Below are 17,331 nucleotides of genomic sequence, written 5' to 3' on the forward strand. Positions count from 1 at the left end.
CAGTCCATTTTCATGTATTCTTTGTTGATTTTTTTTTTTTGTCAGAGAGAAAGAAAGTTTATGAGACCTTTACTAGTTTTCCAATATAATTTCATATGCAAATTAGTTATGTTAAAGACTGGAAAATTATCCAAGTATCAGGAAAGCCAGTGACTAGAACCTTCCAGAGATATTTCCTAGCACAGCTGTATCTTCCCTGGACAACAGACAACCACACCCTCTGCCCTCAGGGAGACTGCACACTACTCACAGTCTTTGAGCCTCAAAACAATCCTTGCCAGATCGAGCTTTTCACATTCCAGGAGGTAAGAATCTCAAGAATCAAGGATATTTAAAATATGTCTTCAAACCCACTTTTGCCCTGTGTAGTGGTACATGAATGCCCTTAATCACAGCACTCAAGAGGCTGAGGCAGGTGAATTCCTGTGAGTTTTGAGGCCAGCCTGGTCTACGTGGTGATGTCCAGGACAGCTAGGGCTGTATAGAGTGACCTTAAACACAAACAAGCAAACAAACAAAAACAACTAAACAAGCAACAACATAAACCCCAAACTCAGACTCCATTAGTTGTAACACATTTTTTTTTTTTTCTGTTTCATAATTTTTCTTTAAAAGAAGAGGAAGAGGAGGAAGAAGAGGAGAGGAAAAGCAAAAGCAGCTGCATCTTCCGCAGAGTGCTTGAAAAGAGAAAGTGTGTCTGCATCCTTTATTGGCACCAGCAGATGTATCGGCAAAGGTTAATAGATGCAGGCAGGTGTGGCATCTGCACTGGTGACAGACGGTCTACACAGCATAGGAAATGACAAAGCTGATGACCCCAAACTTATCCGCATGGGAGTGGCTGTCGGTAACTGAGCAGAACTGAAAGATCGTGGTGAGAAGGGAACCTGTGTGTGACCAACACAGAGATTGTGCAGGGACTCTGACAGGAGGGCAGAAAGGCAGACTTAAGAAGCTGACCGAACCTCGAGAACAGAGAGGGAAGTGGGACCAGGTTCAGGGCTCAGCCACTGGGAGTCAGAAGTCACCTCTCCTCCCATCTGTGGCAGGGAAAACGGGAAACAGGTTAGTGCTCTGTTTTGATGTGGCTGCTGCAGCTGCAACCCAGGATCCAGGCAAGATGGCAGGCAGACCAAGGAGAGTCAGCTGCTTGTGTCTAGCAGACCAGCTGACCTTCCCAATCTCAGTAACGTCGACTCCCCGAGAACTGGGCTCCAGGTGGGACTGAGGTGAGCTGTGTGCATGTGACAAAGGGCAAGGTGCCTGATCTTTTATGGAGAGTTCTGTGGGTTAGCTGGGAGAGGCTGAGGTAGTTTTACAAGTGCAAGGCCAGACTGAGCCAGAGTGAGATTCTGGCTAAAAAAAAAAAAAAAAAAAAAAAGAGCAATTAAAAAAAGCAATACTGGATCACATAAACAGATGGGAGTTATTCTTAATTAGTGATAAATACATAGGAAAAGAGAATTGTTAATCCCGAGAGAAGTAAAAGTTGTATGAGAAGAAAAAATAAATTGTTGGCTGGGCAGTGGCAGAGAAACCCTGTCTCAGAAAAGCCAGACCAAAACCAAAAAAGAAAAAAGCATTCTAAGGAATAAGTAATAAGACATTACTTTTATTTTATCTATGGCCTAGATTGCATTATCCAGGAGAGGAGGTTCAGTGAGCTCTGAAATGGTCCAAGACAGCCTTGAGGAAGACCATGGGCAGGTAGGACAGGAAGGACAGGACTCTGGCTGGACTCCTAAGGTGGCTGTGGGAACAGTTGGGGACTGAGGTTGACTAAATGGCAAAGGTAGGTTGTGACCTGCTAGGGTACGATGTTATTTTTCTCTAAGTTGATTAATGTACATACAAGCCTTTTGAAGTTCCACGAGATGGGAGCCAGTCACAATGGCACATGTCATGGAAGCCTGGCCGCCTGAATTTGACCTCTGCTTAGGTGGAAGAACCATCTCCACAAGACTGTCCTCTGACCTCCACGTGCGTGCATACACGCACACTAGTAGTAATTTTCCTTGATGTTTCACAAGACGAATCCTGAAAGTCAGCAATCACCCACAAGCCCTCCTCCCTTCCAGCTCAATCTATTGGCATTAATTTTCATCTTTTCACCTGAAATATGTGTTACTGACTCATGCTTCTCCTGTGTTCCTCCTCCCTGTTTCTTGGTTTTTTGTTTTTGTTTGTTTTTGATAGATGGTTTTTCTGTGTAGTGCTGGCTGACCTGGAACTTATTTTGTAGACCAGGCTGGCCCGGAACTCTCTGAGACCCACCTGCCTCTGCCTCCCAAGTGCTGGGACTAAAGGCACGGGTCACCACACTCAGATGGTTTATATGACTGTTCTTGGTTTGTAAACCTTCAAAAGTGAATATAATAAATGATCCCTTCATGGCCTTTATGTTTTGAAGGGGATTGTTTTGTTGTCATTTGAGATAGGGTGACCTTGAAATTGTTATGTAGCTGTGATTGGCCGTAATCTCCTGGTCCTCCTGCCTCAGCCTCCCAAGTGTCAGGATGACAGGTATGAACTGCCACACCTGGCTGTAAATGAGTCCTCTTTCTGATGCCCAATTAAATGTGTCTATAGTAGGTGCACAAATTATAAATATATCTATTTATAATTTATGTAAGACTCACATAAATAATATATATGAATATATGTTCATTCATGGAAAATTATAGGATTCAAGGTGAATTCATATGTGATTTTAAATCAAAATCCAGAGATAAAAGCCAAGGTTAGATTAATGCTATGACTGATTACAGTGAAAATATGTAAAGGATCTAATTGAATGATAGAGTGTACTTCAAAGTTCCTGCTTTGCTTTGTTGGTTAATATTTAAGTTGAACTGTTTTAACAAAGAGATATTTTGCTCTGAAAGTACTCTCTGGGGCCTAGTATGTGATCTGGGGTGGGTAGGCAAATGCAGGTCCACTCTGTCAATACTTGATAGGCCTTTATAGACTTCAGATCTGCCTCCTTTGGTTTTCTAGGTTGCAAAATCACAATCTCTGCACAGTGAGAGAGGTTAACTTCTTTACTGCCAATCTGATAAGACTGTGGGAGGGAGAGAGAAAACTTTTTTATCCCTCGTTGGAAGGGCGATACAAACACCAGCACAGCACAGTGGGAGAGCTCACGGATCAATGTTCAGGACAAACAGGAGTCCAGGCCTTGAACTAGCACCATTCCCTGGCTCTTTGTGTGAATTCCCCATTAAGTGGGGAAACGTTCTTACCATTTCCTGATGTTCCCAGTTCAGCACAGGACAATCAACAATATACCACATCAACAAAATAAAGAACAAAAAGTATCTATCACTAAAGGCCTGTAGAAAAGCAGTAATAAGGGGCCGGAGAGATGGCTCAGAGGTTAAGCGCACCGACTGCTCTTCCAGAGGTCCTGAGTTCAATTCCCAGCAGCCATATGTTGGCTCACAACCATCTGTAATGGGATCTGGCTCCCTCTTCTGGTGTGTCTGAATACAGTGTTCTCATATACATAAAATAAATAAATCTTAAAAGCAACACCAAAAAAAAAAACTCAGTATCCCTGCGGGGCTGGAGAAATGGTCCAGCAGTTAGGTGACAGAGGACCAGGGTTCCATTCCCAGCATGCACATGGCAGCTCACAACTTTAACTTCAGTTTCAAAGGATCTGACACCCTCACAGAGACATACATGTAGGCAAATACCAAAGCACATTAAAAAAAAAAAAAAAAGAAAAACTAAAAAAGGAATGAAAAAGACAAACAAAAAACAAAATTTTATGTGTCTGGGTATTTTGCCTCTGCACTGTGTCTGTACCTGGTGCAGAGGCCAGAAGAAGGCGTCATATTTCTTGAGACTGGAATTAGATAGTGGCAAGTCACCAATCAAACAGGTCCTCCAGATGAGCAGCTCTTCACCCCTGAGCCATCTCTCCAGCTTCAAGAGAATTTATTTGTGAGCCAAAATAAGTGACCATGGCCCAGGACCACAGATTTAGGTCACCCCAAATTCCAATGTGGAGGCAGTTTTAGGAGGTCCCATCTCCCCTCATCTTCCCACCCCTACCCCGTCTGCCACAGGGTTTCCCTTTGTAAACTCCGGCTGTCCAGGACTATGTAGACTATGCTGGCCTCAATCTCACAGGGATCCATCCTCTGCTGGAGGGCTGGGATTAAAGGTGTGTACCTGGCTTGGAGGTTTCTACAGCAACAGAACAGTCATCAGTCAAGGGACTATTCAAACATATTGGTGGAAATGACAGGACGTTGGGGTGTGGCAAAGCAGGGAGCCTCGCGTTTCAGATGCTTTCTAATGACATTCTTAGTTTTTATGGTTAGTGGAAACTAGTTTGTTAATAGGTTCCAGAGGGTTTTATCTGTTAGCCACAGGTTATTAGGTCAGACACAGAAGTGGGCAAGGAATGCTTATTTAGATCAATTGTAATTAGGCTCTGAACTTGCAACATTCCAAACTCATCTACAATCGTTGAAGTTCTAATTAGTTAATGAGCCTTGCAGAAGGTTCAGCAGAAGGTCAGCTTCCTTCTGTGAACCTTCACTCACGCATGACACAACGGTTAATAGCTCACTCAAGGAGGAAAAGTTGGAAGGTCCTCCTCTATGCTTGAGAACAAGCATGCCCATTTCCCCACTTCTATACTGGGCAGTACTGAGTCTTAGAGCAGTTAGGCAAGAAAAAGAATAGGAAAGAGGCACCCACCACAACAGAGGCAAAGCAGTCTATTTGCAGATGTCATGACCTTAATACAGAATCAATACTAGAGCTACTTTCCAAAGCTACGGGAATCCAAGTAAGTCAGACTTCAGGATACAAAACCAACACTCAAGGTCTGGACCAGTAGTGGAGCAATTGTCTAAGAGATGTGAGACCCTGGGTCCAATCAGCATTGCAGAAATAAAAGCCATAGACTGCAAGTGGCCTGGCTTGTCCTCTGGCTGCTCATGACCACACCCAACACTTACTTTGAGTGTACAGAGTGCCAGCCTCAGCTGGGCCAGGACATGAACCATTGTAGGCGGCTGGGGACTCTGCTGCTCCTATTTTCAGTTTTAAGAGACACCAGCCCCAGGGAAGCAGACTCAAGGCAAGCTGCAGATTCTATTAATTCCAAAGAAAACCTTCTCAGAGGACTACCTCAGACTGGAGCATTTTCTAGAGAGCTTTCTCAAGTTACTGGAAGGGTAGAAGATTGGGGTTGTCAGACTTACAGATGAGGACTAAGTCCTGCCGCACTCATGAAAGCGGCTCCTGCCTCTCTTGGATAAGAAACTGCACAGCCTGCTCTGCTCCTACCCTGGGACTCTTGGTTTCTCTTGGCTCACGAAAACCTTCCCAGTGTTCCTTGCTTCCCTGATCTGCCTGTGAGGCTTCCTCACCTCCGACCCACCGTTTGTTTTAGAGTGATGGCAGCTCCCAGGGCCCACATCTCCTGAATCCTCTCCTCTCCACTAGCATTGCTGGAAGGGGTCTAGCTCCAACAAGAGCAAATGGAATAGGAGGTATGGAGTGCTTAGGGATAAAGAAAAGCCCAGGTTCCTGTGGCAATGCTCCCAAATGGAGCTTGCAACGCTGTTGATCCAGAGCACGGTTTGTGTGGTGGTTTGAACCCGAATGGCCCCCATGGGCTCATATATTTGAGACTGGTCCACAGTTGGTTAGGAAGGACTAGGAGGTCTATCTCTAGGTCACAGCATTCTCAGTTGGTTCTTTTTCTCTGCCTTGAGCTTGTGGCTCAAATGTAAGCTCTTGGTTACTGCTCCAGTGCCCTGCCATGCCTGCCTGCTGCCATGACAATCATGAACTCTAACCTGAAACTAAGCAAGCCCCAAGCCCCCAACGAACTTTCTTCTGTAAGTTGCCTTGGTTTCAGTGCCTCTTAACAGCCACAGAAAAGTAAGGAAGGCAGCTTCCAAGTAGCAAGGGGCATGAGAGGGTAAAGCAGAGGGGTAGAGGCACCAGGGACAAGTTTCAGGAGAGGTCAGATGCTGCTGAGGCACACCTCATCTCCACGGTCTTCTCTGAAAGGTCCTGCCTTAGTCTGGGTCACACGAAGGTCTGGCCCAGCCACATACAGGCAAAGGACTCCCTCATACCCTCCCGTTCCATCTAGGAAAGAAGCCCTGCCTCTGGGGTGGCTTTGTCATAGAACAAGTTCCTCAGGAGGGCAGGGATGGCAGGTGAGCTCTTTAGCATCCTTGGCCTTACTCCAGGCCCTGCCCCTAAGGGACACCTTCTAGGTACGTGCAGCAGCCCAGCCGCCCTACCCCCAAACTGGTTCAGTGAACCCTGCCAACTTCCCGCTAATGTAGGAATTAGTTTACCCCACTTTCTAAAGCAAGTGAAGCTCAGGTAATTTGTCCAACCCCTCATAACTAAGAATCTGCCCTTTCCCCCCATTACATTAAACCATAAACCACACACCTTTGGAACAAGAAGCCTCTGGATCAGATTAAGATGACAGGTCAAAAAGCTAAAGAGTGATAATGGTTGGCAAGTGACATCTCAAAGGCCAGAAGCTGCACGGTGGTGTTTGAGCACCAGGGTCTCAGGTCTGGACCCACAGAATGCAGCACTCGGTTCCAGCAGAACCGACTCAGAGAGAGTGCCAACGGTTTGACGGGTAGTTGGCTGTCATGGCAGTGGGTGGAAGGCCACACAGGGAAGCCTCACCTCAGTAAAACTGCCCACCTGACCACACTGAAGGGAAAATGTCGTACTCTTCACTTGATGAACGGTTGCTGGAGGGATCTTTGTAGGCTGGGTAAAGAAATACCAAATAGTGAGCTAGCCTGGGACTACAGTGAATTGAGAGTCCCTGCTCAGTGAAAGCTGCCTTTTCAACCTGTACCAAGAGGCCCGGCAGTCTCTTTTTAAAGAAAAGCAAACACAAACACCACATCTCTCTTAAAAAAAAAAAAAAAAAAAGCAAGTCAAGTGACCATTAGTTTGCAACTTCTGTGACCATGCCATCTTTTCTTGTTGTACCTGCAGGAAGAACGGAAGTGGTCAATTCACGTGACATACCAGCCACATGTAGTACTTCCCACGATGCCGATGGATGGGTCTGCACTCTTCATCACACGAGCAACAGCAGAAGTGACTGCAGCTTCTGCTTTGGATTTCCTGGGAAGTGGAACAGGTGTCACAATTACTCTGTCAACGAGTTTAGCCAGCAGCCTAAGAGAACAGGCTGCTTTTAGGCTAATACTCATTGGATCTTGAGCTTGGTCTCTACTGCTTCCTCCGTACATATCCCTATCCCCATTTCTTTACTTGCTCAACCCCTAAGGCATTAATTTAAGCTTGGGGATTTTTTTCCTAACACAGGACTTTTGCAGAGATTAAAATCACACAGAATTCTTGAGCAGACTGAGCACAGGGTCTTAGGAAAAGGGAATGTTTAGCAGGGCTGGAGAGACGGCTCTGGTAAGAGCATGAACAACTCTTTGGAATACTCGAGTCTAGTTCCCAGCACCCATGTAAGTAGCTTAATCGTCCATACTTCCAGCTCCAGGGGGTCTGGGCTCCGTGCACACCCATACACATGTGCCATATACTCACACATACGCATAACTTTCTTAATCTGGAAAAAAGCTGGTCATCACTATGGAGATTTAGACCATTTTATAAAGTGTCAAAGAACACAATTATAGTTAATGCATGCAAGTCTGATTTTTGGCTTAACAAGAGGTATTTGTCTCTCTAAATTAGGCCACCTAGATGAGATTACTAGTGTGATTAGTGTCATTCCTCATGGGACATTAGAGAGATTCTAGCCCCAGGCAGGAGTCTTAGGATGCTCTGAGTATGTACCTACACAGGATAGAAGAGTCCCTCTATGACGTAATAAATGAGTCAGGTAGAGTTGAGGGTGCTGATGTTGACTGCTAGCAACATTGAGGCCTCCAGATTGGGCACTGAGGAAAAAATGTGGCTGACTTGGATATGTAAAGCTATGTGTAATAAAGCCAAAAAAAGGGGTCACAGGACCCCACAATTGTGCCTATTCTTTGTTGTCTGAGACAGTGTCTATGTTGCCTTGGATCTACTAGAACTCACTCTGCAGACCAGGCTGCCTCTGCCTCCAGAGCACTGGGATTAAAGGTCTGCGCCACATTACCATGTCCAGCAGGAGCATGTGTTTCTATGTTCCCAGCTGTCTGTAAAGTAAAAGTGTCGGCTTGGAGGTGAACTGGAACAACGGTTACCCTTGCATTCCGTGCCCTTCTGTGATATTAGCATTTCCTCTCCTTTACAGCCTCACTCCTGTAATAGAACCATCGCCCGGCTCTTTGCTTTGGCTGAACCAATCTAGTTCTAGCTTTGAAAGCAATGGGCAACAGAAAGCTGTGGATCCCGTGACACAGCAGCAGGTTCTAGGGCTGCTCAGCACCAGATCCTCTGGACGCCCTCCAATCTTAAACAACCAAACCTGGCAGCTGCTGAGGTCCGCTGCCTTTCTAAGTTGCTTCCCTCGTGTGTGTTTACTAACTCCACCTGTGAGCTCATCCATCTCTACCGCTCTGAAGCTACTACTACCCCAACCCCAGCTCTAGCACTTCCATCTCCGTGAGGCCCAGCCCAGTTCCAGACAGAGAGCACTGCCACCACATCTCTACAGCAGACATTTAGTTTCAACACATCCACAAGTTATCTTTGTCCCAAATTTCCCTCTTCACAGCCTTCCAGATGATGACATGTCTAGAACTCTGACTGTATCCTTGGAGGAAAAAAAAAAAAACAAACAAAAATCAAACCAAACCAAACCAAATGCAAAGTAGGGTCTGACTCATAAGGCCAGTTACCTAAAACCAGAAGTAATCCCAAGTTATGGTTTTCAAAAACATGCCTAAAGTTAAACAGTTTTAAATCTAGAATTTGAATTATGACACTTTAATTAAAAAAACTAAACAAAACAAAAGCCATGTTGAGCTGGAGAGATGGCTCAGTGGTTAAGAGCACTGAATGTGTTCTTCCAAAGGAACTGGGTTCAATTCCCAGCACCAAAATGGCAGCTCACAACTGTCTATAACTCCAGGATCTGACAACCCCACACAAGCATATATGTAGGCAAACACCAATGCACTTAAGATTAAAAATAATAAATTAGTAATAAATTAAACACACACACTTAGAAAAAAATTGTCACTTTTTACAAGCTGAAAACCAGATTTGACTTAATACATTTCAGGGATCTTGGCCAAGTCTTGTAACCTTTAGCAGAACATCAGAGTACCAGGTGCCAGCAGTAGGGTTATAAACTCTTAAGTACACTTATCTACAGTTTTACGAAGAAACAGCCAAAGTACAGTCCTTAAGGTATGAGTCACACAATCTCTTGACCTATGAAGGACTGATTCACCGGAGTTTTGTGGTGGGCAAGATATGGAAAAACCAGAGGAAGTTGCCCTTGTTTTGAGACAGGTAGCTGTAGCTTGGTTGTCCTGAAACTCTATGTAGACCAGGCTGGCCTTGAACTCACAGAGATCCACCTGCCTCTGCCTCCCAAGTGCTGAGATCATGATGTGTCCCACCACACCCAGCTTCATGGTTGCTGTCAATTTCATAAAAGCCTATTACAGATGGACCCACAGACATTTGGATTTGCTGGAGTATGAAAATAGAGAGTATAAGGGAGAAGGCAGATATTTTAATTTTACTAGGAGGTAATGGTAGAGGAGAGTAAGAGATAAATTGGTAATTTTAAAAATAAATTACTTAGTAATAAGAAACTAGACATAATAATACATTTTTCATATGCTACAAAACCAAGCAGATAATGGAAGACAAAAGAAAGGTTCACCTCTAAGGAGGGTTAATAATACCTTCCACTACAGAAAAGGCTGTCTCCCCAGACAATTAGCCTCACAACTTTTACATGATGCATACTCATGTGGAAAAACTTGTCAAGCTTTGCCAGGAGATGACAACATACCATGTCCTAATTAGCTAATTATAAAGCATGAGCATTTTGGAAAAGAACTCATACAATCTGGCCATTGTTTTGCTAAACTTCTGCAAGTTGTACACTTCCTCAGCCCTTAGCCATAGTTCTTGCTTGACGTCTTCTTAAGGCTGAGGTGAATGCTAGTCATCAAAGTCTGGAATGTCATCATAGGAGTAACCCCGGTAGCCTTTGGATGCATAGTAGGCGATGCGCAAGTGGTAAAATCCTGGCAGGAACACCAAAATGCCAATGATGAGGACAGGAAGAGCGCGGTCTGCCCCCTGGTGGCAGAAGGAAAACATTAGTCCATACAAGTCACACCTTTACATCTCTCAGCATAAACTGTCACCTCCTCCTCTTTGTCTTATCTTTCCATGTTAGGGATCAAATTAGAGACAATGGGCATGCCAGTCAAGCACTAGGCTCCCAATTTCTTCCTAATTACAAAGCAATAAATTTAAAATTATATAAAAAAGAAAAACTAGTTTTATTCAGATATTAGGCTTATTTCCTGCTGCTCTTTCAAGCTTTGTGTGAGTGTATGCCCCTGTGTTTGGTCGACAAGTGTAATGCAGATGTGTGCCAAAGGCCGACTTCAAGCAACTTCCTCAACAGCCCTCTACCTTATTTTAAATATATAGATATGGGTATGTTTTGGTTGCTTTTCTATTGCAAAGAGAAATCATGACTAAGGCAATTTATAGAAGAGTTTATTGGAGGCTTGCTTACAGTTTCTGAGGGTTAGAGTTCATGACCATCATGGTGGGGGAAAACGGCAGGACACTGGAACCGTAGCTAGGAACTTACATCTGATCCATAAACATAAGGCAGAGAAAGAGGGAGCTAACTCCCTTCCGAAACAGTCCACCGACTGTGGACCAGTCACTCAGCCTATGGAGGCTGTTCGCACATAAATCACCATTGGTTCATAAAAAGCTTATGGCTATAGCATAATACAAAATGCAGTAGTTCAACTTCAAAAGTCCCTATAGGTTGTTCAGTCTCAACAGTTCATTAGTAAAGACTTCTGAGAATGACAGTCGTGGGCTTGACTACCTCCTAGAACTCCAAGCCCCAAATTAGTCATTGAAAAGATGTATGTTTTGCCTATATATCTGTCTGTGCACCACAACTGTACCCAATTCCACAGAGGTAGCCCTGGAACTGGACTTACAGTTGTGAGAAGCCACATGGGTGCTGGAAATTGAATCTAATCCTCTGGAAGAGCAGCCACTGTTTTTAACCACAGAGCTATGCCTTTAGCCCCAAGATTGATTTTAATTATGTTGCGTATGTGCCGGAAGAGGTCAGAGGCTTCGAATTGCCCTGGGACTGTAGTTATAGGCAGTTGTGAGCCACCCAACTTAAGTTCTAGTAGGCTTGGGTCCTCTGCAAATGCAGAATAGGTTCTTAACAGTGAAGCCATCTTTCTAGCTCCTTCATTTTATTTTTTGAGACAGAGTCTCAGCTCTCACTGAATCTCTCACTGGAACTCACCAGTCTGCCTAGAATGGCTTGGCCAGCCAGCTCTGGGGATCTGTCTGCCTGTTTCCACCCTGCAGTGCTGGGGTTACTGATGCATGCCAACACATCTAGTTTTATGTGGGTGATAGGAATCAGAATTCGGGTCCTTACGCACTTTCTTAGTTGTAAACATAGCACCCACTTTGTCCTGTCTCTAAGGACTGGATAATATTACTTAAGTAGCAGTCAGGTGTGGTGGCACACACTTCTAGTCCCAGCACTCTGGAGGCAGAGGCAGCAGGATCTCTAAATTCAAGGTCAGCCTGGTCGACATAGTACATTTCTATGACTATGTAGAGAGACACTGTCTTAAAAAACAAAAATCGGGCTGGAGAGATGGCTCAGTGGCTAAGAGCACTACTTGCTCTTCCGGAGGTCCTTAGTGCAAATCCCAGCAACCATGGTGGCTCACAACCACCTGTAATGGGATTTGATGCCCTCTTCTGGTGTGTCTGAAGACAGCAATAGTGTACTTATATATAATAAATAAATCTTTAAAAACAAAACAACAACAACAAAAAAAACTAACCCAAATAGTACTTCAGCTATAATGACATGTACCATTTTGAAATGTATGTATCACAATTTTGTCATCTCAGTGACTGGATGCTTAATTTTTGCTGCTTGTACTTGCATAAAACACCAAAAAGAAACTACATTTTTTTTTTTCTAGGATGTGAGAGAACAAAATGGACCTGTATTATGGTCAGAATACTGCATAGGGTAACTTTTCCCCCAGACACGGTCTTTGTGTAGCCTTGGCTGTTCTGTGTCTCTGCCTTCTGAGAGGTGGGATTAAAGGGGTGTCCTGTCATGCCCAGTCTATTCAGGATAATTTAATACACAGAATATATAAACGTAACTCAAGGGGAAGCACTACCAAGCACCACTTAGGTTCTGAAAACTGAAACTCAACAGCACTCTTACCAAACCGACAGGAACAGGAACCCACTTACACAAGCCTCACTGCCTCGCCCCAAACACCAGTGGGTCAGCACATCCATACCTTAGTAAAACTACAACCACGGCATGTTACTCTAACTACAGCCTCATACTAGTTTGAAAGTCCAAATCCAGGCAAAACTGCATTATCCTAAAGTATCTCAGAAACGCTGCCTGCCTACTTAACAAACACCTATCTTCTAAGAATTACGGTGACATCTGCTCAAAGGGGGAAACCAAAACCAAACCAAAACCCATACTTTATTATCAGAGAACAAACTGTATGTGATTACTGTTTTTCTTCTAGTGAATCATGTATTTCTGGAACATAAAAACAGTGCTCTGGCTCCCATCTGAAAGTCCCACGGCTTACTGTCTGTCACATGCCCATTAGCTTACCCCTTTGCTGATGTAGCCCGACAGCAGGAGAGAGCCTATGATTATGAGAAAGGTGCCAATCAAGAACAGCACGGTGGCAAGGGCAATGGCCTTGTAAGGGATCTTAGGAGGGCTTTTTTTAAACTGGAAGAGAGAGAGAAAAACAAAGGATGAACACTCAGACCAGGCCTAAAGTACTTCAAAGCAGGAAGGGCAAGGGGGCACCGAAGTGGATGTGTCAAGTGTCTTAAGTATGTCTCCAGTCAGCACAGCACTGGGACACAGAGAAGGCACATGAGCAGGTGAAGCTTCTATTACACAGACCCCTCATTTACAAACAAGGAAAGCCCTTTAAAATGATGTCAACTCGTCTTTGAACATGTATTTACTAAGTGTATATGTGTGGAAGCTTGTACTAACCTATGGAGATTTAAAAGCACCATGCTATGAAGACATGAAAAATCTTCTGGAATTGAAGATGACTTAGCTTATTGTCCGTCAAAAGTTTAGAAACAGAATTTTAGTTTTCTGTCTTCCTTTTTAAAGATTCATTTTATTTTTAATTCTGTATGGGTCTATACATGTGAGGGCAGACGCCTGCTCAAGCCAGAGAAATTGGATCCTCCAAGGGCTGGAGTTATAGGCCATATAAATCACGTGATGTGGTTGCTGGGAATCAAACTCGGGTCTTCTGCAAGAATGATACTTGTAGGCCAGAGAGATGGCTCCAGGGTCAGAGCACTTGCCTTCCAGATGACCCGAGTTCAATTCCTAGCACAGACGTGGTGACGTCTGTAACTCCAGTGTCAGAGGGTCCGATGCCCTCTTCTAGTTTCTTGGGACACTGCATACACACGGTAGAAGACATAAATACAGGCAAAACATCATACACTTAAAACAATGAATTGAATTTTTTTTTTTTTTAAATTGTAAGTGTAGGGGACATGGAGGGACGGTTCAGTGGGCAACATTTCTTGCTCTTGCAGAGGACCCAGGTTTGGCTTCCAGCAACCATGGTGCTCATAACCATCTGAATCTCCAGTTCCAGGAGATCTGATGCCCTCTTTGGGCCTCCTCGGACACCAGGCACATACGTGGTACATATGAAAGTAAAACACTCATACGCATAATACATAAACATAATATTAATTTTATTACAGTATTTATGAATATTATTTTTATATATGTAACATTTATAATTATATATTTATATGACATATAATTAACAAAACATAAATATTAAAAACAACAGAACAGTATGTGCTCTTAACTGCTGAGCCACCCCCAAACCCTAAATTTCAGCTTTTCTAAAGTACTGCATTATGAGTAAATTCAGCTCAAGGTTAAGATTCAGAGACAGATTAAGACTGAAATACAGTATAAACATGTTATGAAAATGCTACAGTGAAACCCACTATTAGTACAAGTAATATATGCTGATAACTTAAAAAAAGACCTAGGGACAAACCTGAGGTTCAGCTCATCACCTAATCTGACATTAAAGGTTTAGAAGCTCCCCAGAGCTGCTCTCCTCATTTCAAATAAATGCAAAGAATTATTGATCTGTTTATAGTGAGAAGAATGGATTCCTTCCTGCTGCTTCATTCTGGGCTCAGGAAACACCTAGACAATTTTATCCTCAGGAAAAGTGGGAAAAAGAAACCATCCTACACAAAATTGGTCAGGAAAGGACACAAACTTACTTGTTTCAATTCCTGTTTGCCACAAAGAGTAACTAACTGCATCTCATGATGTCAGGAAAGAATTTTCTGGATGAGTTAAATAAAATCTATAGCTACATGGCTTTAGTACTTCAACTGAAACTGGACATGGATAATCCCGGGCCGATTTGAAACTGCCCTGCCAAGATCCCTTCTCCAAACTTGGGCTCAAAACATCTTAGAAAGAAGCCTGTTTCTTACTGGTCCAGATAAGAGATATGAAGCTAAATTTTAAAAAATCGGTTGATTATGTTACCTGAAGGTCAATGTAGCCATCGTCTGTGCTGGAGAGCCTTGAATATTTTACTTTACTGCTGGGGATTCCAGCTGCCAGGTTGGTACGGGACGGCATCATAACACAGTGACACAGCTAATCTGAAAGGAAAAGACTCATTGTCCACAGCAGTGATAGCAGAGGTCAGGAAAGGACGTCAGACACAGCTGAGCTGCTGTGTGATGCGCCATACATGGCAGCTTGTTTCTCTGCTCTTACAGTGGCCTGACGCTCCTCGAACACACTAAGCACACTTCCTTTATGTATCCAGCTTGACTTCACAGAAAGACACCAAAAGCATTTCACAAAGAATCAGGCCCTGTTTAATTTTTTTTTTTTTTTTGCACCATCTTATGTACAAATGATCCAGGAAATCCCATCCATGTGGATAACTTACTGCCTATCAATACCACACCAGACATTCCAGAGCCACCTGCCTCTCTGCTCCCATCCCAAGCATGAAACAAGTGATTTTTACATTCTACATCATGTAGCTCTTTAAAAATTGGATTTAAAAGTCTGTTTTAGGGCTGGAGAGATGGCTCAGCAGTTAAGAGCACTGGCTGCTCTTCTACAGGTCCTGAGTTCAATTCCCAGTAACCACATGGTGGCTCACAACCATTTATAATGGTATCTGATGTCCTCTTCTGGTGTGTCTGAAGACAGCTACTTATATACATAAAATACATTTTTAAAAAGTCTGTTTTACTCAAACTATTCAAAGCAGACAGCCATAATAAAAGCATAATTACTGCATTATTCAAGAGTAGGTAAAATTTAAAAGCAACAACTTTTTGATTTTAAAAAATTGAAATTTAAGCTCAATGCTCAGTAGGAGACTGTAATTCCAGCTACTTGGGAAAACAGGTATGGGTATATGAAGTTGGAGGCCAGTCTGGGTAACACAGAAATATGCAGATTCTTTACCAAGTCATAAAATTATGTAAACAAAACAGATTATTTTCATTGCAAAGGTATTTGAATTCTAAACGCAAAAGCCACCTTTTTTTCATTAGCCGGGCTTTCACTGGTGTATTTTCATTAGCCTGGTCTTCACTGATGTTGGTATGTTAGCACATCATCTCCAAAATGGCATGTGATATTTATTCGATTTTGATGAGCTACCAGACACCACTATTACAGTTGACCTAAAGTAATTAGCCTGCAAAAACTGGTGCCAAATGTTTCATTTTTGTTAATTACATCCTAGCTCAGAAGCGGAGTACTAAAAATGAGCAACGGGAATTCATTCACATTTCTAAAAGTTAAGCGCTAGGTTTTTGGTATTGCCATCCCTTCACATGTCTAATTCCTCATCTCTGAAAGTTCAAGCTACCAATAAATGGGAGTTTCGAAGCATTCAACTATCCATGCCTGATTAGTATTACAAGTTAAAAAGTTAAAGTGCTTTTCACTCATAAACTTGCATCAAAACAAAAATGTCGACGAACGACAACGAGATGGGAAGATTTGTTTTTCTTAGCAAGGGATTCTGGAGTGGAGTTATCACATAGTAAACGACAATTAAAAAAAATATCAGCCCAAGTTACGGCACGTTTTACCGGCCCCACCGCGATCTCTGCCCATCCTCCCGGCCCCCCACGCACCTGCGCGTGGCGCTGTGAACCTCCCGTCGGCCTCCGCCGTTGTCACCCACGGTCAATACCTCGGTGGCAGGGCCAGGTCTCGCGGCTGGCTTCCGGGAGCCCGCTCCCGCCTCCTATCCGCGCTGCGCGTCCCGTTCTCCGTTAGGCGCGCTCACTAGGCTCGCTCCACAGCCAACCGCTGGCTGTCCTAGGGGCCAGCCCGGCGGAAGTGGCCTGCCGGATAGAGGCGCACCGGAAGTGATGCCACCAGGAAATCATGTCATCGCATCCTGGTTTCCGGAGAGCTTCATTGCCGTCTGGTTTTGTTTGGTAGGGTTTATGTAGCGCTGGCTGTCCTCGAACTCAGAGGTCTGCCTGGGACTAAAGGCGAATGCCACCACGCCTAACGGGGTAGTGGTTTGGTCTTGTTCTGGTGACCAGGACCTGCTACCTCAGTAGGGTGAGCAGGCCTGTACTTAGGGTCTCACCCATCGGGATGGAGCCCACAGTAAAACTGTTAATGAGGTTCTAGCCCAGACCTCATGGCCAAGTCTGTGCATAGCGGAGTCCACGGGATCCAGAGGGGTGAGCAAGGGTTACCACCAGGGATCCTGCCCAGCCCTGACATCCCTGTGCTGACACTGGTTCTGACAGCGTTCTGGCAGCCCTAAGTCCTTGTTTCCCTACCTGATTATTAGACACCACCCAGGTTGAGTCCTTACTTACCAGACACAATTGAGTTATAACATACTTTCCACACTTAATTGGTTCAAAGAATCCAACAGTTGTAGCTACTGGACATGAGCTCTAACCAACCTTTTAGAACAGCCAAAGCTGTACAGTCTACATATCGTCAAACAAAATACAATGGAAAAACCGAATTTGGGGACTACGGAGAGAGCTTACTATTTAAAAGCCCTCAAGTGTGGCCTCTGGGAGCAGAGC

At 43.9% G+C, this 17,331-nt stretch overlaps 1 protein-coding gene across 4 annotated transcripts; it reads right to left on the bottom strand.

Annotated features, from left to right (window-relative positions):
• Positions 1-8,886: 8,886 nt before the first annotated feature.
• TMEM230 (transmembrane protein 230) lies at positions 8,887-16,607 on the bottom strand. 4 transcript variants are annotated; one of them, XM_080931777.1, is made up of 4 exons: positions 16,467-16,607; positions 14,783-14,901; positions 12,827-12,949; positions 8,887-10,242 (listed from the first exon to the last, which is right to left on the bottom strand). In XM_080931777.1, exons 2-4 carry the CDS (start codon positions 14,879-14,881, stop codon positions 10,102-10,104), a joined length of 363 nt encoding a protein of 120 aa, XP_080787903.1. In that variant the 5' UTR covers positions 14,882-14,901; positions 16,467-16,607; the 3' UTR covers positions 8,887-10,101. The 4 variants fall into 4 exon arrangements, with proteins under 4 accessions (XP_080787903.1, XP_080787904.1, XP_080787902.1 ...); XM_080931778.1 differs by having other exon boundaries at positions 14,783-14,896; positions 16,408-16,607; XM_080931776.1 differs by having other exon boundaries at positions 16,408-16,607.
• Between the last annotated feature and the right edge of the window lie 724 nt (positions 16,608-17,331).

The sequence above is a fragment of the Micromys minutus genome (genome assembly GCF_963924665.1).
Source record: "Micromys minutus genome assembly, chromosome: 17".
NCBI classification, from domain to species: domain Eukaryota; kingdom Metazoa; phylum Chordata; class Mammalia; order Rodentia; family Muridae; genus Micromys; species Micromys minutus.